At 38.3% G+C, this 26,225-nt stretch overlaps 1 protein-coding gene and 1 long non-coding RNA gene across 3 annotated transcripts in view; one reads left to right on the top strand and one right to left on the bottom strand.

Annotated features, from left to right (window-relative positions):
- Positions 1-18,982, top strand: part of BTAF1 (B-TFIID TATA-box binding protein associated factor 1) — a 41,277-nt gene extending 22,295 nt beyond the window's left edge. The window contains exons 12-38 of the mRNA XM_064430925.1: positions 427-567; positions 682-806; positions 1,968-2,088; positions 2,165-2,269; positions 2,482-2,631; positions 3,217-3,359; positions 3,525-3,699; positions 4,175-4,378; positions 5,283-5,709; positions 6,706-6,896; positions 7,798-7,951; positions 8,042-8,151; positions 9,443-9,644; positions 10,058-10,206; positions 12,580-12,732; positions 13,223-13,344; positions 13,546-13,713; positions 13,903-13,980; positions 14,061-14,190; positions 14,853-14,994; positions 15,155-15,285; positions 15,701-15,826; positions 16,551-16,703; positions 17,306-17,517; positions 17,676-17,835; positions 18,409-18,579; positions 18,814-18,982. Coding sequence (XP_064286995.1) covers positions 427-567; positions 682-806; positions 1,968-2,088; positions 2,165-2,269; positions 2,482-2,631; positions 3,217-3,359; positions 3,525-3,699; positions 4,175-4,378; positions 5,283-5,709; positions 6,706-6,896; positions 7,798-7,951; positions 8,042-8,151; positions 9,443-9,644; positions 10,058-10,206; positions 12,580-12,732; positions 13,223-13,344; positions 13,546-13,713; positions 13,903-13,980; positions 14,061-14,190; positions 14,853-14,994; positions 15,155-15,285; positions 15,701-15,826; positions 16,551-16,703; positions 17,306-17,517; positions 17,676-17,835; positions 18,409-18,579; positions 18,814-18,960 — 4,290 coding nt within the window. The 3' untranslated portion in view covers positions 18,961-18,982. The remainder of the gene's footprint in view (positions 1-426; positions 568-681; positions 807-1,967; positions 2,089-2,164; positions 2,270-2,481; positions 2,632-3,216; positions 3,360-3,524; positions 3,700-4,174; positions 4,379-5,282; positions 5,710-6,705; positions 6,897-7,797; positions 7,952-8,041; positions 8,152-9,442; positions 9,645-10,057; positions 10,207-12,579; positions 12,733-13,222; positions 13,345-13,545; positions 13,714-13,902; positions 13,981-14,060; positions 14,191-14,852; positions 14,995-15,154; positions 15,286-15,700; positions 15,827-16,550; positions 16,704-17,305; positions 17,518-17,675; positions 17,836-18,408; positions 18,580-18,813) is intronic.
- Positions 18,983-19,197: 215 nt separating this feature from the next.
- Positions 19,198-26,215, bottom strand: LOC135306641 (uncharacterized). Of its 2 annotated transcripts, none has more exons than XR_010367446.1 (2): positions 26,082-26,215; positions 19,198-20,691 (listed from the first exon to the last, which is right to left on the bottom strand). It is a non-coding gene; the product is annotated as an uncharacterized LOC135306641 (long non-coding RNA). The 2 variants fall into 2 exon arrangements; XR_010367447.1 differs by having other exon boundaries at positions 25,585-26,203.
- Between the last annotated feature and the right edge of the window lie 10 nt (positions 26,216-26,225).

The raw sequence follows: 26,225 nt of genomic DNA, 5'->3' as shown, positions 1-26,225 counted from the left end.
ATTTGCTTGCAGTGCAGTCCTGTGGGTTGAGATGTGTGACTGCACTTCTATATCCATGCTGCAAGTATATAGTTAGTGCAAGCTGTGCTTGCAGAAAACTTTAGAAATAAGAGGATATGCCTGCCTGGTCTTGGTGATACTCTCATAGGTAACAGCAGAGTCTTACAGGAAGTTTAAGCTATCTGTGGTGGTATTCTGCAGACACTGAGCTTTCTTTATACCAAAACTGAGCTGATTTACAGTTCATTAAGTGTATAACCTGTGTTTGATTTCATGAATGGTAACTTAAAATATTTAGATTACAATGTTGGACTTGTACCATCCCTTTGAAACTATCAGGTTCGTTCACACAAACATAATGCATCTTACTTGATTGTATCTTTATAAGCTTTTTCAGTTTAAAAATGCTTTTGATCTTTTTGACAGGACATGATCAACACTTTATTGCCTAAAGTGTTGCCTGCAATAATTGAAGGCCTGCAAGATCTGGATGATGATGTCAGAGCTGTTGCTGCAGCATCTTTAGTACCAGTAGTGGAAAGCCTGGTCCAACTTCAATCTCAGAAGGTGACTGAACTGTTTGAAGTTTACTTTTGGTCTAAGTGAAGAAAATAACACTTACAGGCAGCACTGGTTTCATTGGCCTTTTTAATGATAAACCTCCTGTGCTTATTTGTGTAGGTGCCTTTTATCCTTAATACCTTGTGGGATGCACTTTTGGAGTTGGATGACCTGACAGCTTCCACAAACAGTATCATGATCCTCCTTTCATCCCTTCTGACTTACCCTCAGGTCCGCAAATGCAGGTAACTTTTCAATTACTTTTGCTTCAGTATTGCAGGTCTGAGTGTCCACTTACTGTCTGATTGGAATTATCAGTTTCTTTCAAATCATGTATCGAGGAGATGATTAATTTAAATCAGTATTTTATTTCTACTCTGTTTTTTTCCATGAAGTGGAGGTTACAATAGTGCTTCTGTTTTGATTATGTTAGTGAAATGCAACAGAGGAATTAAGTGTACTAGACATGGTTTATATGCGACTTTTTTCCCCTGTCTCTGTCCATTTATCTTGGGTGTTTTAGTAAAGGCTATTTGCTCCGCTCACGTGGTAGTCCTACTCACAAGCATCTTGTTTGTTAACAAGGAACAAACTCCAAACGAGACCAAACTGTGTATATTGAAACACATTTATGAGCCTGTAGAACTTTGCTATTGGAACAGTTCTGAAATAAGCTACAAATATAAATTCACATCAGTAGTACAACCAGTAATTCTGTGACTGGCACTGCCTAGTTGCTATCTCCTTGGGACTCTGACAAATTAAAGGAACTGCACCATAGTATGTTAAATTTTTCATAGTACACATGGTAAACTCACAGTATCTGCATTTAAGGTAGATACTATACACATTTGATTTTTCTCATCCTATATGATTAGCACTGTTGAAGCTGGTGATTTCCCAAATCTAAAATAAAGAATGAAGTTTTGTTACTAATGCAATCTTTAATTCAGCATGTGCTACTTGCATCAGCTGGTATGCCAGTTGCATCAGTTGATATGCCAGTTCATGCAAAAAAGATGCAAGCTTGTTTTAAATTATTTGTAAAGTCATAACTGCCCAACAGCAACTTCAGAACAGAAACAGCCTCTCCTTTTTTCTAAACAGTTGAACAAAGCCTAAAGTATAATCTGTAGAAAAAACACGGTAAAAATACATGCTTAAATTGACTAGTTCTCTGTTCCAGTTTTAGAAACCCTTCCTGAAAAAGGATACCAACTCAAACTATTTTAAATGTATAAGCTCTAGTAATTTAATCCTTCATTTAAAATCCCCAAGTGTATGCAATACTTTCTTTTCTTAAAGCTTTCTTTTGGATAAAATGAGAATAAACAAAATTAATTTAGCTCTGTGTGTAATGTATATTTTTATCCCTGACACTGCCTCTACCTCTCCCTCTCCTGTAGTATTCAGCAATCCCTGACAGTTTTGGTCCCACGTGTGTGGCCATTCTTGCATCACACGATATCTTCTGTGCGAAAAGCAGCACTGGAAACATTGTTCACACTGTTGTCTACCCAAGACCAGGTAAGAATTAGAGTTATTAATGTCTTACCATGATGCATATTGGAATATACTTGGTCATATGATATCCTTGTTTCAGAGTTCTTCAACATGGCTGACTCCAATTCTGCAAGACATGTTGAGGCACATATTTCAGTTTTGTATCTTAGAAAGCAACCAAGAAATTCTGGATCTGATTCACAAGGTATTTGCATGACTTACTCCTGGATATAGTGCTTGTGTATCCCACTCTTTCAAATCCTCTGCACTTCTGTGCAGATGAAGTGTGCTAATGTTAAATACTTTGATGCTTTGCTGTAGAGCAAATGAGTGTTCCTTCAGTTTCTCAGCATGTGTATGATTTTATGTAGACCAGGTACAAATTTGTCATGATTTCTACTGTGGTTCTTTCCCAAGGTGTGGCTGGAGCTGTTAAACAAGGCATCTGTACAGTATGTTGTTGCAGCTGCTTGTCCATGGATGGGAGCCTGGCTCTGCCTAATGATGCAGCCATCTCATTTGCCCATTGATTTAAACATGTTGCTAGAAGTAAAAACCAGGTCCAAAGTAAGTGAAATGTGGTCTCACTGACTGTTCTGAGGAAACTAGGAAATTGCTTATCTGTATATAAAACATGTCCTAAGGGTGTTGGAGGGGAGTGGTGTGGTGCCTTTCTGTAGTTCTAAATGTAAACTGTCTTGCAAGCCACAGTTCTGTAGAGCAAAAGGGTTCTTGTTAGGTTATCCATAAAGAATTAAGTTCTGCTGTGTAGCATTCTCTACATGGATACTTCATAAAGTCTTTATTTACATGGCTCTAAAGCCATCTGTTTGCAGGTTAAATCCAAAAGCATTGTTATTTCTGAAAAGATGCTGAGAGAGGTTTCCTTTTTCCTCTGTGTGTTTACGAGCTGTATGTCAAGTACTAATCTTAACATTCTAGTGAAGAAATGTAGCATACATTTAACTGGATTACAGAATGCTGTTAGTGGAGAGATGATTTACAAGTATTGACTGTTTTAGAAATCTGTTACCCAAGAAGTGTTCTGTCTTAGTCCAACCTTTTTGTGGTGCAGTGATAATTTGTATTGTTATGGAATATGAATTCATCTTTTCATTACAAACACGCTTTAACCTTTCCTTTATTCCACAGGAAAAAGCAGGTGCTAAACTGCGTCAAGGTCAAACCCAGAACAAGGAAGTGATTCAGGAATACATTGCTGGGGCAGACAGCATTGCAGAAGATCCAGCAACCAGGGATTACGTTGTCATGCGTGCTCGGATGATGGCAGCAAAGTCAGTTTACTGGAAATGTGAAAAAAATACTTAAAAGCAATGTATTTTTTCATAATATGTAGTGGTTTTGCCAAAATCTAATTAGCATTTTTGCATCTTCATTTTAAATAATTGATTGCAGAGTAATTATAGCATTGAAGTGACTGTTCTTTTTCATCTTGTCAGGTTGCTGGGAGCACTTTGTTGCTGCATTTGTGACCCAGGTGTAAATACTGTTACTCAAGAAATAAAGCCAGCTGAATCATTAGCTCAGCTACTGCTCTTCCACTTGAATTCTAAATCTGCCTTGCAGAGGATTAGTGTTGCGTTAGTAATCTGTGAGTGGGCAGCCTTGCAAAAGGTAGGATGTTTCTGCAGCAAAAATATATTTTACTTACTATCTCAATCCACTGTTCATTGTGTGGTACTTAGCTTGAAATAAGATTTCAGTAGGTCAGCTCAAGTGGTGTTTATACATCTAAATACCAAAATCTTGATTGTTAGACAGTGGAGGAATACAGGACTCAGTAGATAAATGCCAGCTGTCAGAACTATGAATCAGTAAATATGCTCACATTTTTTCTACAAATAAATGTATTCTCAAGATACCTTTATCTAAGGTCAGTGATTGCTTTTAAAATTACTGTCTTTTATCTACTCACTATCATTTCTAGTGGCAGACTTTTTGTTCGTAATCCTTTATCTTTAATATTCTGGATTATGTATGTTAATAGTCCCTCTGGAAACTGGATTTTTGTAGCTAGATGGAGCTGCCCAAGACTGAACAAAAGAAATTGTGATTATTCAGAAATCTAAATTTTGGTTTTCTGTTACAGGAGTGTACAACTGTGGCTATTTGTGTTCAGCCTCGTTTACTTGGGGTCCTTTCTGAGCATCTCTATTATGATGAAATTGCTGTTCCTTTTACACGAATGCAAAACGAATGTAAACAACTCATCTCATTGCTAGCCGATTCACACATTGACATTGGAAACAGAGTAAACTGCAGTGTATTTACAATAGATCAAGCTAATGAGCTGGTAAGTAGAGGCATGCCTGCCATTCCTCCAAATCTGTTCTTGTCTTGAAATACACCTTCAGCATAATTATTACATAGACAGTAACTTGCAGAAATAATGTTGTGCCCTTTGCATATCTCATGAAAAAGAACGTGTAAAGATTCTTACTGTTTCCCCTGAGGTGTGTTTACAGTCTGACAAAACTCAAGTGCAATGCAAAGTATATAATGGGAGAATGAAAGGGAGCGTTCTGATCCCAGGTGTGGATTCACTATTGAAATCTACACACAAGAAAACAAAGGAGGCTTCAAAACCATTGTCAGAAGGCTTGTAAATAGACTGTGTAAATTCTAGACCTTCTCCCCTCTTGCCTGTGACCTTTTAATCTGCTTTTAATCTTTTTCCAGTGAAAGATTTAAGCAACAATAGTCAGTCATTTGTGAGTGGGGAAGGATATGGAAGGTTCTGCAACTACTTTGTTGTGCTTTTTTCTTATATTTTTATCCCAGTCACTTTCCTCAAAAGAAAATGCACTGAGAAACAACTTGTTCATGCACAGGACCTTGCACATTCTTTCTGGATTGTTGTAGTTACATTCTGCTTTGCTAATCTGTCACATGCTTAAATATTTCCAGAATATCTGGGTAGAACTGGCAGATATGGGACAATCTAAATTTGCAGGAGTACATAAACTGCTCTTGTAGCTCTGGGAATGTAGACTTTAAATGTCTGTGATATACCTGATTTTATCTTTGATCTGCAGTTCAGGATTCCCAGAAATACATTTTGGAGCATTTCCTGTTATTTACTGGGAAAATTGAGATGGTGGTATGTGGTCAACTGACTCATGTTGTGCCATGAGGATATCCTGTTTTATAGTCAATGAAACAGATTTGCAATTCCTTTTTTTTCCCCTTTCTCTTAGGTTACTTCTGTTTTCAATGAGGTGACATCATCCTTTACTTTGAATCCTAAAGTTCTGCAACAATTGGACAGTAAAAGGCAGCAAGTCCAAATGACAGTTACAGAAACAAATCAGGAATGGCAAGTGTTGCATCTGCGAGTCCATACCTTTGCTGCATGTGCAGTTGTGAACTTGCAGCAACTGCCAGAAAAACTAAATCCTGTTATAAAACCCTTAATGGAAGCTATCAAAAAAGAAGAGAATACACTCATACAAAACTATGTGGCTTCATGTATAGCAAAGTTACTTCAGCAGTGTACAACAAGGTCTCCTTGTCCCAACTCCAAGATTATAAAAAATCTCTGCAACTCCCTGTGTGTGGACCCACATCTTACCCCACTGGCAGCATGTCCTGCACAGCCTCAGAGTAGCCATGAAAACTCAAAAGGTATGACATCTAACACTGCCAGGATTCCTAATACGTCTGTGCTTATTTCTGAGCTGTTGAAATGAGTATTTGAATGAGGCTTGTTTTCACTGATTTTTCAAATGCCAGCATCTGAGTATTTAATAATTATTTCATTTACATATTTTAAACTGTGTGCAACTAATGGGTATTGTTTTATATCTATATGTATCTATAAAACACTTCAATTCCAATTTCCAAGTATGGACTCTTGTTTGGTCAATATCTAGTTCTGATCACATTTACAGATGTTATTGAGTAAAAATGGAAATTAAAGCAGCCTGTCAAAAATGTGTGACTTGTGTTACATTCCATGGGCTAATTATAAGACAAAAAGATGAGGACAGTGTTCAAAATTAATAAAATAATCCTATGCATGCGATGGTGATGGATTTTTTAAATGGCTGTCCATTATGGAAAATGTATGGATTGAATGAACAACCCAGATTAACCCAGTTAAGATCTTAATACTCTCAAACATTCTAACCTCCTTTAAGGTTTGACTGTTGTACATTTTACTCTTTCTTAATGAATGTGCCCTCCTTTATCTCAGAGTAGAATAACATTCATATCTGATTGAAAATTAAGCTCTCTAGTATAAATGGAAACATCAACAAATGCAAAGATACTGATGGCATCTTTATTGTATCATGACAGAAGTATTGAACTGTTTTAAAAGACACAGAACATAAACTGTTTGGAACTTTAGAACATAATGTGTTCACAAGTAACATACATGTTACCTCTGCTTCTTCCTGAATTATAATTTCTGGCAGTTTGCACACTTCTCATTCAGAGTCTGTAATGTTGTCCTAGCACAGTAGCTTTTTGTACTGAAGCTCCATGGTCCTCAAGGGTGGAAAAAACTATGGTTTTTTTAAAGCACAATCAGCAGATGACTTGTAGGTAGCTCTCACTTCCCCCTATGTGTTAAACTGCAGCTTAAGTTGTTGTCAGCTGTTCTCCCTTTTCTTTTAGGGCCCAACTCTGATAAAGATGGGATGCAGCACACAGTTACTAAGCACAGGGGAATAATTACACTGTACAGACATCAGAAAGCTGCTTTTGCCATCACAAGTCGGCGAGGTCCTACTCCAAAAGCTCCAAAAGCCCCTATTGCAGATCTCCCCACAGGCAGCAGTGGAAGCATTCCTACAGAACTTGATGAGGTACATTTCAAAAGCTTGAATTTGCAACTTCACATCCACCCCTCCTTTCCACTTTGAATTCACTGGAGTTGATACCATTGTAAGTAGGGATGGCAGGGGTTTTGCATCACAAAACAGGAAGTGATGCAAGCAGCTTATGTTAGATGTTTTAAATGTTTGTCATTAAGAACATTAACTCCTGAAATGTTGTCTTTGCTATAGAATCTGAATATAAGTTCATGCAGATGGATTTCCACAATGGGTGGAACAAACACAAGAGGACACGAACTGTGCCCATGTTAGTGTTGGTCCATCTCAAAGCCTGGTGGATGCATCTGAAGCATCAAACCAGCAACTGAACTATGATTGTATAAAACAGCATGTCTGTGTGACTTCCATACCTGATGTCCTAAACTCTTCCCTTTTATTAATTTCAAACTTCAGCATGTTTTAATAAGATTCTAGGCAGGACTGTAAACTCCTAAACAGTGTTGTGGATTTTGTTCTTAATTATTAATGGTTTTTATTAATTCTGCTTGCCAAAGAGAGCGGGAACAAGAGAGGGGGATAAATAACAAATCAAGTGTTGTAAATTTTCTAATAAGTACTGTTCTTGCTATCAAAGTATTGGCCATATCTGAAGTTCTGGAACTAGAACCACTTGGAACTGTGTTGTTGAAATGGACCAGTACCAGCAAAGACCAAATCTCAAATTTATAGACTTTAAATAATTGATTAGAAAAGATTTTAGGTTTTTCATATGTGTATAAAGTAATTAACTTGGGAAAAAAATCTATTGGTGAATGTGTTGTAGGTAGGTGTAAACCCAATCAGAATGCCTATGTAATGAGAGGTCACCCTTGACAATAATTGTTAGTAAATGTATCTAACCTTGCTCTTTTGTTGAATTGTTTAATTCTAGGCTCAAAAACCTTATGTTGTACAGAGAAGAGGAGCTGAATTTGCCTTATCCACTATAGCTAAACATTTTGGTGCTGAAATGGCAACAGGATTGCCACATCTCTGGGATGCTATGGTTGGTTCCTTAAGGAACAACATTCACATAAATAATTTCGGTAATTGCACTTCTGATTTAAGATGGGAGGGGTGGCAGGCTGGAGTCAGTGTGTCAGTCTGAAACTGAGCACCTTTTCTGTCTTTACCAGACCGAAAAGCATTACTGGAAAAAGGAGATGCTCCTGCCCAGGAGCTGGTGAATTCCTTGCAGGTTTTTGAAACAACAGCAGCTTCTATGGACACTCAGCTACATCCTCTGGTAATCAGCTTTTGCATGAAACATTTTAGTCTCTTTATTGCTAGTGGTTTAAGTCTTTATTTTTCTGTTTTAGATGCTTTTCTGATTTTGCTCAAATAATGTTTGTCACACACTAGCCTGCCTGTTCTCCAAGTCCTCTGTCCTAGTCTTGATAAACTAAAGGCATAGCCTCCAGCAGACAAAATGTGCCATTTTAAAGCTGTTTTTCCCCCCTGTATTCTGTAGGATGTTAAATTCTGTCATTTATGCAGGTCGTAGAATAAACCACAAAAGCAAACAGCTACGTAAAAGTTTAGCCTTTGCCTACCATTTTTTGGATGAGATCCCAAACAGGATTGTGTCCAGTGTTTTGAGTTATGATAATACTTGTGTTACATTGGGATCAGCATCTCTGCTCTGCTTTATTCTAACTCTTTATTTCCTAAACCTGGAGAACAGACTGGTAATATGATGTCTTCTGTTTGTTATGAAAGTGCAGATAAAAATGTGGTTATGCAGCACTGTGTGGCTGACTGAAAGACACTTTTAATACATGCATTTTATATACATATATACACATAAATGTGGTTTGTAGTTAATGTGTATATTGGTTTTGGTGGTGCTAACACTGTATGCAGTTTAAAAAAAAACTTGTAGAAAGTCAAAGAGGCTGAACTTCTTTCATCAAAGCTAGTTTTTAGGGACTGTCACACTAGGAAAAACCTGACCATCTGTTTAGGTATCTGATACAAAAACATATCTGCACTGATTAAAAGGAAGACACATACACATACCAGACAGAGATGTATACCCTGCTGGGGAGATGCAGATTTCCTTCTGGGTGTCCTCCTTGTCACACAGAATTATTGAGATTCCCAACATGAGTAATTAATGTGCCTAAACACAATGGGAATGAGTCTAGGACAAATTTGCTAGCTGGAAGTAATTCTTAAATCTATGTATCTGTATTTAAGAAATAATTCTTTTTTCTTTAATGAAAAGTTCTAGGTATTTAGTACTGTATTTTCAGTGTGAAATACTTTCTGGCTAACTAAGGGCTTCATTAATTTTGATTTTGACTGATATGCTGAATATTTTGTTACTCTGACTTTTATCTCTATTGGGAAGTAATACATGTTCAACTTGTCTTTTTCTTCTGAAATGATTTTTTAGTTTTAAACAATTATATCTTGCATAGGATCCATTTTAAGCATTCTTAAATGACTTTAAAAGACTGTAGTTCAAAAAAAATCTCTTAATTTTTTATAATTAATATTAACCTTTACTCCCCACACCTTTTTCTTTTGTTCAGTTAATACAGCATTTGCCTCATCTTTACATGTGCCTTCAACATCCCAGCACTGCTGTGAGACACATGGCTTCCCGTTGTGTGGGTGTTATGAGCAAAATAGCAACCATGGAAACAATGAATATCTTCCTAGAGAAAGTTCTGCCGTGGCTGGGAGCAATAGATGACAACACCAAACAAGAGGGTGCAATTGAAGCACTTGCATGTATCCTTGCTTGGGTATTCAAAAATGCAGAAACTTCTTTGGTGTTGTTTCATTGGGGTGAACAAAAACGGGTGCCTGCAAAAATGGGAGGAGGAATGAAATCAAATATTAAGCTGTTTTTTCTTTTGTGGAAAGAAACAGAAGAAAGTTTAATTTCCATTGCCCTTATTTTACCTGCCAAATGACATTTTGGTGGAGGTGATTCAGTTTTTCAATCTGCACTTTGCTGGCTAAATGTAATTGGGTAGGTCAGACTTCCCTGCTTCTGCATTGCTTTGTTACTAGAAATTTCATTCACCTGAGTGTAACAATTAATGATTTACTGTGTGTGAATTGTGTGTGAAATCTCATGGGTGTATATTTGTCAGACAAACCTGAACTGTTAAAAACTATTTCCTTAATAACCACTCCAGGTGTAATGGAGCAGCTGGATGTTGGTATTGTCCCATACATTGTTCTTCTCGTGGTTCCAGTTCTGGGTAGAATGAGTGATCAGACAAACAGTGTACGTTTTATGGCCACTCAGTGCTTTGCCACACTGATCAGACTGATGCCTCTTGAGGTAAGCTTGAGCTCTGAGTGTTTGGATATGTGAACTGTGCTCTGTCCACTCTCACCAGCTGCAAAGTCCAGGCTGCTGGCATATTAAAAGCTGAATGAGTAACTGGTTTTATAGGTGTTGAGTCCCTGTCAGGTAATAGAAGATGTTCCCTTTAAAATGAGAAAAATTGGACCCTGTGCTAGCAATTTTCTCATTTAATGTTAAAATAAAATTTCTCTTTATAAGAAGCTCATGTCAGCTGTATACACAAAATTAAACAGTAGATTCATTAATTTTGTGTGTAATGCTGCTTAGTTTGGGTTTAAAAGTTTTAGGCATTTTATGTGCACTCTCCTTAGGTATGGGTGTTGCTGAGTATGTTGTCAAGAGAAATGCACAAAAGCAATACTGGTTTAAAAGCAAAATCAAAAATAACAATAATAGAAATAGTGTGGGGGTGAGTAGGGTCATTTATTACTAGTTCCTAAAATCAAAAAGCCACCTACATATTTAGGCAAAATAATGTATATTCTGAGGCAGTAGTGTTTAATCAGTACAGATCTGCTTCAGTCTTTCATTCCTGCTACAACTTGCATACCCCAGCCAACTTCTGATGTTGTGCATCAAGAACTACCATGCTTCTAAGTAACTTAATGTGACCACCAGATGGTAATAGTAGACAGTTTAGAATTTCCACAGCAATAATGAAAAGCAATTGTCAGCTTAATGCATTTTTTATTCTTTCACTTTTTTAATTTGGCATACTAGAACCTCAGAATCTGATAACTAGTGATCTGCCTTAACAGGAGCACCTTTACTTTGTGTGCTTACACTGAGATGTTCAACAAATGGAAAGTGAGCAAAGAACTTAATTTCTAGCATGTTCATTGCATTGCCATTTGCACCAGGGCTCTTCTTCATCTGCACCTTATGTGTATTCCATAGGACTGCTTGGGGGAGGGTTAAAGCTATTTTAATGAAGTTTAGTGAGCATCTCTTAAAGCATACTGTACTTGTTTTATTAATTATGTGCATATGCACGATCACTTCATATTCTTTTCCATAGTTATGGAAGAGGTGCCTTCAAATTTGCCTTTCTGGTTAAGTTCAATATCAGGTATTGAACTATATTAAATATGTAAGCATAGACTGGAGCAGATTATTAGTGAGAGAAAATGCTTGTATTGTCATGGAACAGTATTTTATTTAACAATAAATAAATAAGTGAGTTGGGGCAACTTAACTATGCTCTGTTTCCTGCATCTTTATGCTCCAGTTGATTATTCTTGCAACCATAAAAATGAAAGTATGACTGAGAGAAGGTTTGTAAGATAAGTGGTTCAACTTGATCAAACTTGTATTGCTAAGCAATTCTGCTGCAAGTTGACAACATATTTCAACCAAATTACCTGCCATAGTGTTCATACTGCAGGTAGGTTCTTCTAAAAGGGAGTGTAGGCAGAGCATTGAACAAGGAGGCTGCTGTCTCTGTATGTGTGCACTTAAATATCATATGGGGCAGTACTAACATCCCCCCTCCTTACTAACCACATACATGGTAGAAGGTTGGTTTTTTTTGTTGGTTTTTTTAGATTTTTTTTTTAGAGGTTTTTTTGTTAGCCAGGAGCTCTCTGTAGGTGATTAGTAAGATGGGTTTTGAAGTAAAGCTGACTAAAAATGGAAGAGGCCCAGAAAAATGGGATGACAGATGTGATAGTGGGAAAATGGTAGTGCCTCTGCTGCTGTATGTTATGAGCAGGCAAGAGTGAGCAAATTTGGCCCCCAAATGCCTCCTTTGGGCTTCTGGCCTGGTATGGGGAGTAACTAACAAGTAAAGGTCTGCTGTTACAAACCTAGAGGGGTTCAGGTTTTTTTTTTTTTTTCCTCCTCCCAGCAGTTTCCAACTCCTTGAATTCATCCTGTGGGTTTTAGTGTCACTTTAGATCTAATTTTGCTAAGTAGGAGAAAAATCCATCCACTTTGGATGGTAGCTTGTGGCTCAAGAGGAGTGGGTGTCATAGGATTCTCTAGCCAGCAAGATAAACCCTCTGATTAGAGGTAGAATAGCTCAGTCTCTGTAGACTCTTGCAGCATGACCAGAATATTTTATCTCTTGTGTCATTTTTATCAATCTTTCCAATGTGTCCTTTTGGGGCAGGTTTTGTCTCTTGCACCTTACAACCCTGCATGTGTTGTAAATAATGACTTGTAAATAATCAAACAAGTATAGTTAAATATTTAAATTCTGAGTTTAGAATCATACAGTTGAGAAGATTGCAGATCTTTACAGTGTGTTTAAAATATCTTGAGTAGTATGAGGTTTAAGTTCTTCTCCTCTGTGTGGCAGTTAAATCCTATAGCCCTTACATGACTGCTTAAAAAATGTTACCCTAGGCTGGTATACCAGACCCACCAAACATGTCTGAAGAATTAATCAGAATGAAGGCTAAAGAACGTCACTTTCTGGAACAATTACTGGATGGAAAAAAACTGGAAAACTATGAAATTCCAGTACCAATCAAAGCAGAGCTCAGAAAATACCAGCAGGTAATGCTTACACTTTTTATTTTTAAAGTTCCAGTCTGACATGGTTTCATGGGATAGTAATAGTCATTCAGATACATTTTTCTTATGTATTTTTTAAGTGTTTGGTTTCAGTTGTATGGTGTGTATCTTGGACTCGGGGTAAGGAAGAGCAAATGAAGTAATGCATGCTCCTTATACTGTTCTAGTGGGGTTTTTGCCCCTTTCTGGGTTTTCTCTTTTTTCTGGAATGACCAGTGGGCTGTGCCTTGCTAACACTGACTGTGGCAGCCCACCACTGCAAAGCCAGGCCTCACTGTACCATTTGGGTGTGTGTTTTTCCCTTTATTCCCCCTGCTTTTAGTGAATGGGCTCTAGTGGATGCATTTGTGGTGGAAAACCAGCTCCTAGTTTGGCAGTGCTGGGTCATTGAATATATGGATGTGTGAACTGAAGCTCAACCAGCAAAAAGCCAGGTTTTACTTGAGGCACTCTCCTTCTTTTCTGATTTCAGGATGGAGTGAACTGGCTTGCATTTCTCAATAAATACAAACTTCATGGAATTCTTTGTGATGACATGGGCTTAGGAAAAACTTTACAATCCATTTGCATTCTTGCAGGTGATCATTGCCTCAGGTAAGCTTAAATCACATTCTGTCTTAGACTTTAATGATAGGTCTTGTGTGGCAATCAATCTGGACATAGTCCTGGGCAGCTGTGACTGTAGCTGGCTGTGCTTGGAGAGGGGGGTTTGGACCTGGTGGTCTCCACAGGTCCCTTCCTACCTCAACTCTTCTGTGAAAAACATTTTTTAAACTCTATTTTATACTCTTCAAGGGCTCAGGAATATGCAAGAACAAAACTGGTGGACAGTGTTCCTCTTCCCTCCTTGGTGGTGTGTCCTCCTACACTCACAGGACACTGGGTGGATGAAGTGGGCAAATTTTGCTCAAAAGAATATCTTAATCCACTGCACTATACAGGACCTCCTACTGAGAGAGCAAGGTAACCCATCTTGCATTTATAACTGGTTTAGAGTAAAATATCACACAAGGAATTTTTCAATTTACTTTACCACTACTGCTGAGGCATAGTTTGTGGGCATGGGAACATTTGTGGTGGTATCTTTAAAGGCTGAAATAATAATGTGTAAGGTGCACTTTGATTAACTCCTCATTTTTTTTTTTCCTTAAGATTGCAACACCAGGTGAAAAGACACAATCTCATAGTGGCTTCATATGATGTTGTAAGAAATGACATCGACTTCTTCAGGTAAGAATTGGCTTGTTTTCTGAGGTTTTGAATAGCTTAGAATTTTAAATGCTACTTAAATCTGTGTTCTTCTTTTCTAGAAATATTAAGTTTAATTACTGCATTCTTGATGAAGGCCATGTAATAAAAAATGGAAAAACAAAGCTGTCAAAAGCAGTAAAACAGCTGACTGCTAATTACAGGATAATTCTTTCTGGCACACCAATCCAGGTAACTGATTTCCTATTTTGGATGAGTAGTAGAAAACAAACAAGATAGGTCTATCTGGCACTCAGTTTTATTGTACCTTTTAGAAATCATCTTGTTCAAAGTATACATTGTAAAACAGCTTTTTATTTCTAAATGCTCAAAACAACATTTTTTCCCTTTCCTGGTATACCTGTGTATAGGGGAATGAATGCAAGTTTTGTTATTAATGGGGTTCAAAAGTTGGCAGCAAGACTTTCTCTACCCCTTCCTCTCTAAGTGTCAGACAAGGAAGAGACCTGTTTCCCTATGCCTCAAGTAAAACTAGCAGGACACTCAATTCTAAGATCTCCAGATTTTGAGCTTTGTCCAAATGACTTGGCTGTGCAGTATCTGTCTCACCAGGACTAAGACCACTGGTGTGTCCTGGGTTTTGTTAACCAGGAAAACTCTGGGTGTGGTTTAAGGCACTGGACACAGTGGGAAGTCCACTTACAGATTCAAGTGCGTGCAGAGGTATTTCTGTTACTCAGATGGATGAAAGAGCAACCAAGCTCCAGGAGCTTGGGACTGGGTTGTACTGTGAAGTTTGGAGGGTTTTAAATATGCATGGAAATATTTTCTGATACCTTGTAACAACTTATTACTTATGAAAATAATTTAACAAATGTTTCTTTTATGTTCAGAACAATGTCTTAGAGTTGTGGTCGTTGTTTGACTTCCTAATGCCAGGATTCTTGGGCACTGAACGCCAATTTGCAGCTCGTTATGGCAAACCAATCCTGGCCAGCAGAGACGCCCGGAGCTCCAGTCGAGAACAAGAAGCTGGTAAGGATCAAATGTTTAATCTTTGTGGTTTTGTTTTAGCCTTTCAAATGAATACTGCTAATGAAAAGAAGTGTGATTATTTCTAACATCAGAGATTGAGGGGGAGCTGAATGTTTTGAAAAATGTTTTTCTTAAACACTGGTGCTGTTGCCCTCACTAGGAGTACTTGCAATGGAAGCTCTGCACCGCCAAGTCCTGCCATTCCTGCTACGGAGAATGAAAGAGGATGTGCTGCAAGATCTTCCACCCAAAATTATTCAAGATTATTACTGTATTCTCAGTCCTCTGCAGGTATGCTTAAAAAGTGACTGAAAGATTATTTTTCAGCCCAGTTAAGACCACAAAGGTATGACTTCTGTATTCCTGTGTCAGTCTGATATCAGCTCTGACATTCTCTGGATGTACTAAAAAGAATTTTTTAGTATATGTTTAAAACACTAATTCCAGTCCTGTAGTAATAGAGTATTTCTTGAGCTTAATTTTGGGCATTGTTCAGGAACATGTAGGCATCTGCAGATTGCTTTTCAATAACACTTTCCAAGTTCAAAGAAAATAAATGGTGAGAGATTCTGCTGTTAGTGTTTATTGTCTGTTACATATGAAATAGCTTTCTTGATGTATGATAGTTCTGAATTTTAACTTGAAAGTAAATTCTGAATAGGACTATCTTCTGGCAGAAAAAAACATTCTCTTGTCTGGTCTGCAGGTTCAGCTTTATGAAGATTTTGCCAAGTCTCGTGCCAAATGTGATATTGATGAAACAGTTTCTTCAATTTCATTGAATGAAGAAACTGAAAAACCAAAGCTTAAATCTACAGGTCATGTATTTCAGGTACAGATTTTTTCAGTAATTTTTATTACCTAGTACATATGTTTTTGGTAACTGTATTTATAGATTTAGTAAAAAATGAAAATCAAAATACTAAACTTAGACATTTGTGGTCATATGATCTAAGCAGACTATTTATGGCTGGAATGTGAAGTACAGCTGTTATGTTTAAATTATGGGTTTGTGTCTTATGAAGCATAACACTGCCTCATTTTTAATGTGATCTGCTCAGCTGGTGTTCAGCTATTTTGTGGATCTTGTAAAAACTGAGAGAGCAAAACCTCAGAATGAAGGAAGTAATTCTGACTGTATCAGCTCTTACACTTCAACATTAAGATTCTAAAATATGGACAAAATGTTTCCTTAAGATCTGAATTTGTAAAGGTTCATGATCTTATAGAATTGAAGATTAACTCTTGGTTAATTGGAAACAATTGTTCTAAAACTGCTCCCACAGCCATTTCCTCTATTGCAGACTCAGATGACAGTGTGGGAAATGGTAATCCTTGCATTTTTCCTGAAAGAGGGGACCAAGATCACAATGAGTGTAACAGTGTTTGGATACAATTTGAAATTAAGGTTTTAAATGTGCGACTTTGAAAATACACCATAAAGTCCAGATTGTGGAATGCAGCAGAGCCCTGTACAGTTAATTCTGTTAGTCCTTTTTCTGTAACTGTGTTCTTGCTTATTATTTCTTTGAACTTCATTTCTTAAATAATTAAAGGCATTGCAGTACTTACGGAAGCTCTGCAACCATCCAGCATTAGTGCTCACAACCCAGCATCCAGAATACAAGAGAATTACAGAGCAACTTGCAGCTCAGAATTCATCCCTTCGAGACATCCAACATGCACCTAAGCTCTCTGCTTTGAAACAAGTGAGTGGACATTTGTTGTGCCTTAAATTCCCCAAATGTCTTTACTGCTGTTACAGTTTAGGATGTTTTATTTAAGATTTCATCAATATGGAAACTCTTTTTAATAAAATTAAGTAGTAAATGAAAAGGAATGCAAGGGTGTTTCAGGGATATGCCCTATTTTCCCCAATAATTTAAGAGGGAGGGGGAAACACAATCTTTCCATATGCCAACAAGTTATATAAACATCATCGCCTTCATAACTTGTTGGCATATGTAAGACCTTACTTCTATTTTATTCTTGTCCCTCTTGCAGAATTTTTTTCATTTTTATTACACAGGACACTGCTTCCTTGCTAAAGTTAGATTGCATTACCATAGCTTTACTTACAATAGAATTTAAATAAGTAAAGAAAATGGGGGTTTTTTGGTTTTTTATGACTCTTAAGTTTTTCATAGTTTGACAGGGAAGCCAAACTTTGCCTTCTTACCATTTAAGTGACTGGTACTTCCTTCTGCAGTTTGTTTCTCTAATTTCTACATTTGATAATCAATGAATGTCAATGTTTTCATGTGCTCTACAGTCATTTTAATGACACACTTTAATGTTCTTTTACTTAAAGCTGCTGCTAGACTGTGGTTTAGGGAATGGTGGATCTTCAGAAAGTGGTACAGAAGCAGTTGTGGCCCAGCACAGAGTGCTTATCTTCTGTCAGCTGAAGAGTATGCTGGATATAGTGGAGCATGACCTTCTCAGACCTCAGTTACCTTCAGTTACGTACTTGCGACTCGATGGCAGCATTCCTGCTGGCCAGAGACATTCCATTGTTTCCCGGTATGTGTTACCCCTCATAACCACTGTGAGGCCAACTTTGATGAACTGTATTATTTATATGGTGCAAAATTGGGTTTTTGTCTGCCTCAAAGTAGATGAGATTCATAAATTCTTTATTTAAATGGAACTTACCATGCTTAACTTTTTCTTGTGTGCAGGTTTAATAATGACCCGTCTATAGATGTTCTTTTGCTCACCACTCATGTTGGTGGTCTGGGACTTAACCTGACAGGGGCTGACACAGTTGTGTTTGTGGAACATGACTGGAACCCAATGAGAGACCTGCAAGCCATGGATCGGGCACATCGCATTGGGCAGGTGAAAACCTCTTCATTTCCCATAAGGGTGGCTGTTCTCATGCTGAACTTGCTTGAGAGAGTTTGTAGTGTGTAGCAAAGTGACATCTGTAGGTTTCTACCAAGCTTCCATTCATACTGATTTCTTGCAAATATGCCAGCTGCTGAAGTGCATACTGCCCCCATCTTGATGTCTTCTCTTCTGTACTTCCTGAGCTGCTGGGGGGAGGCCAGAGAAGAATCACCCTTTGGTGGAGGAAGAGATGACTGAGGACTGAGGCAAGAAACTGAAGGGACAGCCTGGGTTGTCCTTCTCTGGTGCAAGACAGGGCAAGAATAACTGTTCGTAGTCTTCCCCTATAGCTGTAAAAATCAGTGAATTCTTCCAGAGTACAGAGGCAACTGAAGATGCTTCTTCTGTGTAGTGGCACAATCTTGTGCTTTCCATCTAATGTCTGTCAGACTGAGTAGAGTTACTGAAGGGTAGCTCTAAGCCAAACTGCTTCTAGACTGTCCATGATAAACACCAAAAGCTTGTGCTTTCCTGAATACCTAAGATGATGCTTTTTAGCTAACTGTGCTTTTTTCCTTTCAGAAACGTGTTGTTAATGTATATCGCCTGATAACCAGGGGAACTCTGGAAGAGAAGATCATGGGTCTTCAAAAGTTCAAAATGAATATTGCAAATACAGTGATCAGCCAAGAAAATGCAAGCCTGCAGAGCATGGGAACAGAGCAGCTTCTTGATCTGTTCACTCTTGACAAGGTAAAGAAACAGTTTTACAAATACCTACCAAAAATAGTCAGCTTAGGGAAAAGCTTTGAAGTGTAAAATTTAATCACATGAACACTTAAGTTGGACTGATGAATAGTAGACAGCTCTCTGAACAACAAGAGGAAGTGATATTTCCCCAGGAGAATTTCCAGACTTGAAGAACTTACTAGATTCTTGAAAACATTATTCTGTATATTAACAGGATTTTTTTTTTCTTTTGTGAAGGATGGCAAGACTGAAAAAGCAGATACCTCTACCTCTTCTGGGAAAGCTTCAATGAAATCAGTACTCGAAAACCTTGGAGAACTATGGGATCAAGAGCAGTATGACACTGAATACAGTCTTGAAAACTTTATGCATTCATTAAAGTAACCACCACATATTTGTAATACAACTGCTGCTAGTTCACATACTTTTCTGCTGATATTCAGCAAACTTCAAAGCATATAGAGTGAACCTTTAGCTTAATGTGTAAATAGACTTACTGAAAGAAGAATCTTCAAAAGACTGGCATGAAGTAGTGTCAGCTGTTTCACTGGGAAGTTATTCTGTCTTAAACGTTTGCACTGTATAAAAACTTTAAATGTAAACTTTGTGAGGTGGTTTGAATTTTACTTGTTCTGAACAGCTGCAAATTCTTACTTGGTAGAAGAATTAAAACAAAGCAGGTTTTTACATCTGTTAACAAGTGTGACTTGTGTTTGCAGTTAAGTCCACCATTATTTCTTTCTGTATCTATTACAGTTTTGTACAGTTGTTTCAGTGAGTACTTCAGGTTGTTCAGTGTACATTTTTCTTTTGAACACAAGTTGCTTTTATGGTATATTTAAAAAGCAATTTTCAACATAAGCTTTCATTCAGATCATTTCAGGAGTTACATCAGCAGAGGCAAAGCCTAGAAGCCTTGAAAGTATTGAAGAATGGAATGGCACTAGGCCTGTGCACCCACCTTTGTATATTGTCTATATATATATATATATCATGCTCTTCAGTCTTTTGACACCATCTTGTGAGAACAGCTGACTTGAACTTTTTAATGTAATGAGCTCTATTAAATACAGGTAATGGCCTATTTGATGCCATGTTTGCATCCTGTTAGCAGGGGTGTACTTTTTTAATTTATCTATAAGGCTAGAATATAGCCACTTTGAGAGATGCATGTATTCCATATGTTTCAATCCTATATATTTTTTGTAACTAAAAGAAGAAATTAAATATACAGACAGACATTTTCCAGAAGTAGATTTTACACTGTCTAGGATTATAAAATCCATGCTAAAAGTGACTGTGTACTAAACTGATGCATGATTTAAAGCTTCTTAAAGGAATAGGGAGGACTTTTTTTCTTTAGGAGAAGATATACATAGAAATGCCTACATTCAGTTTGAGGTAATTGAATAGTTAAAGTTGTGTAACAAAGATAGTAAAAGACTTTAATAGCAGTGAGTGAGAATAATATGGCTGTATATTATGCAGCTTTTTATAAAAAAGGGAGGCAGTATAAAAGTGTGTTTCTAGATGTGCATATGTACCAGTATATGCACTTTTTATAAATATTAAGTTATAGATAAATTACAGCAGTTGTCTGAATACATAGAATATATGTATAAATATAAAACCTAAGGTTTATAGCTTGCTGTGTGCTTAAGCATCAGAGCGTAAAAACCACCAGAGACCTCAACTATTGTAAAATAAGATTGTTTTAAAACTATATAAATCAAGACAGTTCTATAGCATTGGAGAAGAATTAATGTCACATTTCAGTAGTTATGAACTGCCAGATTGTAACTAAATTAGCATTCCATGAAAATAAAACAAACTGGGAATATATAAGTTGCATGTTGGGTTTGTCCATGTTTAGTTTTGTTTCTGTAGGGAAGACTTATCTGGCTGTAAAAAAAAAAAATAATGTTTTTGAAATTACAGCTAGATTATGAGTATTACATTCGTTAATTTCTACCTTCAGACTATTTCTGTTGTGCTTTCAGCTGATGATCCAAGCAGGGGAGACAAGATGGGGCTTGGTGGTGTTTGCAGAGAAGTTACAATGCTGGAATAATGCATACTTGAAGATAACTTGGTGCAGTAATTTGGTGATAGTGCCTAGAAATAACAAGATATTTGAATAAAGAAACTTCTTTAGTGGTAAAAATTGCATATGTTTTTCTTCAAGAGTTTTATTAGGTGCAGTGGTATGAAACTCTTTGGGTCCTGTTGGAAAAAAAATAAACAGCCTAGGACTTTTTAAAGCTAGTTATTTATCACATTGTGGTTGCTATGGAACCATAATAATTTTAGTGATGGCTCTCTTGGATATCACATCAAGAAGAATCCTGCACCTGAAAAACAGAGGAAGGCAGAACCTACAATAATTATTTCAAGATTATTGTATGTCCTGGCTGATCTGAAGTGTTCTGTGAATTAATGCTTTGAAATGTAACCCAACAGGAACCCTGCACCAAATATATGAAAAATTTGATTTTGTTACCTTAATATTTAAGGTAAAGCTCTTCTGTGCTTTTCAAACTAGCAGAATGTTTGCTAAGATCTGGGTTGTTTGTGCAGTGTCCTCAGTGCACAAACTGGATTGGCTTACAGCAAAACTCCAGCAAGAAATAGCTCTTACAATGCTTCTAACTGCATTTGATCTCTTTAATGGGTATTCAGCTGGATCAGACCAGGATCTGGGCTGGAATTGGTAAGTTTATTTATTTCTAGGCTGAAATGAAACCTTCCAATATGTCAGATTCTCAGCACCAACCATTTTGCTCTCCAGCTCTGCCCTTAGTACAGGTTATGTGCTAATGAGGATACAGCCTGAAGCCTTGACTGACTGCAGGTGGAGTCACTGGAGGCCCAGAGAAACATGAACTGAGTAGAACCATGCATAGACTCCGAATGCTTTGGGTTGGAAGCAATCCTAAAGATCATTCAGTTCCAAAGCCCTTCCATGGGCAGGGACACCTTCCACCAGATTGCTCCAAGATCTGTTCAACCTGTCCCTGAACGCTTCCAGGGATGGGGCATCCATAACTTCTCTGGGCAGCCTTCTCCACTGCCTCATACTCAAGATTTGATGCATTCTGTGTAATTTGCACTGAGTTAAACTAGTCTCTCTCTTCATTTAATAGCATCAAAAAATCCATTAATAGTTACCAAAACCAGACCTCCAAATTAATGTAGTTCCTTGCTAACCTGTGAAAAAACTAAGTACCTCTGACTGGTGACCACATTCTGGGCTGGAAGGAATGACTTTGAAACAAGTGTACACAGAGTTCCACTTTCCAACCAAACGTAAGGACTGCTTGAAATCCTGCTCAAAAGTAAATGGAGAACTATCTTCTGCAAACATGCACCAGGTCTGCATAAACACACCTTCTGCTGTGTCTGTTGTACTTAGACTTGTTAGATTGAATTCCTAGTTTAACTTTCTCCATGCATGTTATATTTGGAATTCACTTAGGCAGGAAGCTGCTTGCTTTCTGCAAATTTACTTATAACTATTGCAGGTTTCTAGGTTGTTTTTTTTGTCCTCCCTAATGCTTTTGTAAGTTTTTTTTTCTCTAAGCTTGCTGAAAGTGAAATTACACTGAATATCCAAAGTATACATAGTGATTTAGTTTAACTCAAATTAATTCAAGTTACTTTAGTCTTTTACTTTAGTCCATTATCTTTACAAATCTTATATTTTACCTTAAGATTACCAGATTTAAAGACAAATGCGTACATTTGCCATTAGTGGTATCCCCAACTTTCCTACTGTCTTATGGTTCTGCAGGTTGTAAGGCACAGAGCACATGTTTCTAATTAAGCCTTAATTCAAGCAGAAGTAGGGCAACTTTTAGGCCATACTAGAAACTGTGGAAAACTTCTAAGATGAAAACACATTCACATACCAAAGTTTTTATTACCTTGCTTACAAATGGTAAATAATGTAGTGTTAAATCTAGCTTGGTGTGCAGTGTTAATAGAGCTTTGGCATAGGGCAAGCTTTAAAACTCTTAAGGATCACAGCAGTAACTGATTTGTGCTAATTTGCTTTGTAATCAAAAGCTTGGAAGATGGAGTTCTTTCTTTAGACCAGGCAGAGAGATGCTTTAGAGTAAACATTATTTTTCAAATCACATTTAAGTGAATTACTCAAGGAAAGTTCTCTGAATATAAGGATTTTTATAGAGATGATAATCCATCTACATTCTTTCAGTGGTCTATTAAAAGACATAACCTTTGAATTTGTGTCAGAAACCCTTTCAGTTGGCTCCTTATCTTCTAGTAGCTTCACTAGTTCCTCCAGTATTCTCTTGTACAGCAGGTTTGGAAGTATCTGTTCAGTTACACTGTTTTTAAGGCCAACTCCCTGTTCAGGAATCAGGATTTAATTGATTCTCTGGCAGCCAAAGCAGACTCAGGGATTGTGCCCAGCAAGGGAAAGTTTCCTTTGGTATGAGACTGACAGCACTACCCTCTCCAGTACAGGAATGCCACTCCCCTCCTGGGAGGACCAGATAGCAGCAGGGTAAGAGAGCTCTAAGTTCACACTGACAATCCTGTGATCTTGGATGTCACTCAGAAAGAGATGCTCTTCATCTGCTGTGTGTGTGCATGGGCAGAGCTCTGCTGGTATGAACCTTGAGATGAGCTCTGGTGGTTGGAGCAAGCATGGTGCTCATAATGCCAAGTCCTCTGCATTCATCAGCCTTATGCAATAACAACAAAACCTTCATTTTCTTCTATTTATAACAGGTACCTTTAATTTAACATACAGAGGAGCTTGGCCCTTCTACTCTTTATCTTTTTTTTCTTGGGCAACAGCTAAATACACTATGCTTACACTGTGCATATGCTGCAGTAGATAGGCAAGAAGACAAGGAAAGTTGTCCTTTGCCAAGGTTAAGGCATTTTTATTAATTTCTTGTAGACACTGCGATCCAAACTTGCAACTTACATCTCAAGTTGTACCCACCAGCCTTGTATCTGCACAAACCAGCATGCAAGGGTTTAGGAAATGTGTTAGGCTACTCTTCCTTAAGACTATCAAACCTTTAAAAAGTCATATGTTCAAGACTTGTTCTGTTTTCTTAGCTCAGTCATGTGGGTAGCTAACTTGGAATTGGGTGTCTGATAATTTACAAAGTATTCAACAATCACAAACTCTTACAGATGATGACCTTCAGTATTTTCTTTTAAAGTAAAATTCAGACCAGGATTTGCTAAGTTGTAAAAGGAATTCCACATACTAAACGAAAACATTTACTGCTCATTTTCCCTTTTCAGATGAGGGAAGGAAGTTGATCCAGAGAGCAGAAACTTCAAACCCATAAATTCAGCCTCAGGTGCGAAAGCTGCAGGAAGGGGAGAAAGGAAGGCTCTGCATTCTGCCAAATGGCTGTTCCAGGGATGCAGCAAAGTGAGCTACTCTGCAGTTCAGTGAGAGGCTCAGAAATAGCTGAACTATCAGAACATGCTGGCCATGTCTCCAATGCACTCCAGTTCCAGGGGCCTTTGCAGGGCTGTGCTGTCCAAGCCAAGGCTGTGCCTGCCAGAGTTTTCCCATATGTCAGGGTAATTACATTTCACAGTTTATGCAGGCTGGGTGCTTAGATACTCCATTGAGAAAAGGGAATAGTGCTCAGTGTAGTGGCCCAAGCATTTCATGTGGTTAACTTGTGTGCTTTTTGCTGCTGTTTCAATGTTAGCTCTCTCTGAGTAAATACTGTGCTCTCCAGATACACATTTATGTATTCTGACCCTGTTCCTCGTGACTCATACTGCACTTACAGAGATTTAATTATCAATCACAGCCCAGCATCTGAGAAATAAAGGCTTCAAGTAGAAATCACAGAATGGTAGGCTAAGGGAAGAGCTAACGCAGATGTTAAAATCTGCTTTTGCAACAACAGAGCTTGAAAAAAGTCAGTTGAATTTGTCATGATCTCTGCTGTAGCCAGAGAGGGAAGACATTAAAAATACATCAACTCCCAGAAAATTACACTTTCCAATTCCTGCCTTTCTTCTGAATCAGAGCTGCCTCACTTAACAGCAAAACCGACTTTTAACTTTGCATTACCAAAACAAGTGTGCCTTTAGGAAAATGCTGCACTGTATTCTGATCTATTTATCCGTGCTGCCCTTGCCTCCACACAGTCCAGATTGTAAAACTTCTGGGACGTTTGCAATTGTTCATTCTTGGCCTCTATTTTGCAATTATTGCCATTCACAAAGCACAACAATCAAACTGAATCAAATATGTCAACTAAATTTCAGGTACTCAGGTGCTATTTCATGTTCATTTGGACACATTTGGATTCATATAAACACAAGCAAAGTTCACTTCTGGGCGTAAAGTCAAAATGCAGCCCATGCTCATATTCAAGAGAATGTGTTTTCAAGAGATGGCAGAGGAAAGAGTCACGCAGAATAACAAAACCCACAGTAAGTGCCAGCCCACCAGTGTCTGTCTTCATTTATGACTAATTTAAAGTTCACCCACTTAGGCATCATATCAGTTAAATCATCGGTTCATTTGCAAGCTGGAAAGGACAACATGGCAGAATTCAAAGTTGGTACTTCTGCTTTCTTTGCTGCCCTGGTGAGAGCTGCAAGATGTGATCAGCATTTCAGGCTTCTCACAGCCGACACAGTCAGCAGTAGTTAATTATTGTTTATAAAATGCAGAACTCTGTGTTCTCACAGTTAGAAGTTGCATCAGTCTTTGGCTGTGCCTGTTATTTATCAGCTGAAGAGCAAGGCAGCAAACAAAGCAGGGAGAGTGAAAAACCACCAAAACCCACGACAGTTTACATGGGCTGTGTAGGGGCAGGGAAAGCAAAGGAGGAGGAAGGGACATGGGATGCACTTGCCACCAGCCTCTTTTCCCTGGCTCTGGTTTATTTCTCTCAGTTTCCCACTGTGCAGTATTTTTGCCTCCAATATAGATGTGGTCACAGCTGGCAAAGGCACCGAAGTACTGCTGTGGAAGAGATTAGAATGCCTTACCACTGGGAGCCTGGTGTGTGCTGCTTCATCCCTTCCCACTTAAGCAGGAAAAGGAGCTCCAACCACCACCACAGGAGCCTGCTGTGGCACCCCAAAGGAGAAAACAAACCAGCCAGACTCAAAGTTCCTATCAGTTTAAGTGGCAGGTGGCTACAAACACCCCACAGCTTCTTGCACCTGCACAGAAACCTAGAGAGAAACAACAACCCTTCCAGACGAGCTGAGGCCCAACATTGGCCATGAGGATGCAGCAGCCAGCACTGCCTCCACAGAGTCACGAAACCCCGAATATCCTGAATTGAAGGGGACCCACAAGGCTCATCGAGTCCAGCTCCTGGCCCTGCACAGGACTGCCCCAAGAGCCACATTGTGTTCCTGAAGGCATTGTCCAAACAGCTCTTGAACTCTGCCAGGGTTGGTGCTGTGACTGCTTCCCTGGAGAGCCCGTTCCAGTGCCCAGCCAACCCCTGGGTGAAGAACCTTGTCCTGATATCCACCTAACCCTTCCCTGCCTTCATGCCGTCGCTATCCCTCACTCTCCAAATGGCATAACAGAAGAAAGGGCCTCAGCACCACCCTGCTCCTCGGGCTCCGGCCATCGCCCTCACGGGGCAAGGGATGGAGGCACGGCCCCTCAGCGC

Source organism: Passer domesticus, chromosome 8 (genome assembly GCF_036417665.1).
Source record: "Passer domesticus isolate bPasDom1 chromosome 8, bPasDom1.hap1, whole genome shotgun sequence".
Taxonomy (NCBI): domain Eukaryota; kingdom Metazoa; phylum Chordata; class Aves; order Passeriformes; family Passeridae; genus Passer; species Passer domesticus.
Note: the sequence above shows the minus strand (reverse complement) of the source record. Positions and strands in the feature narration are given on the sequence as shown.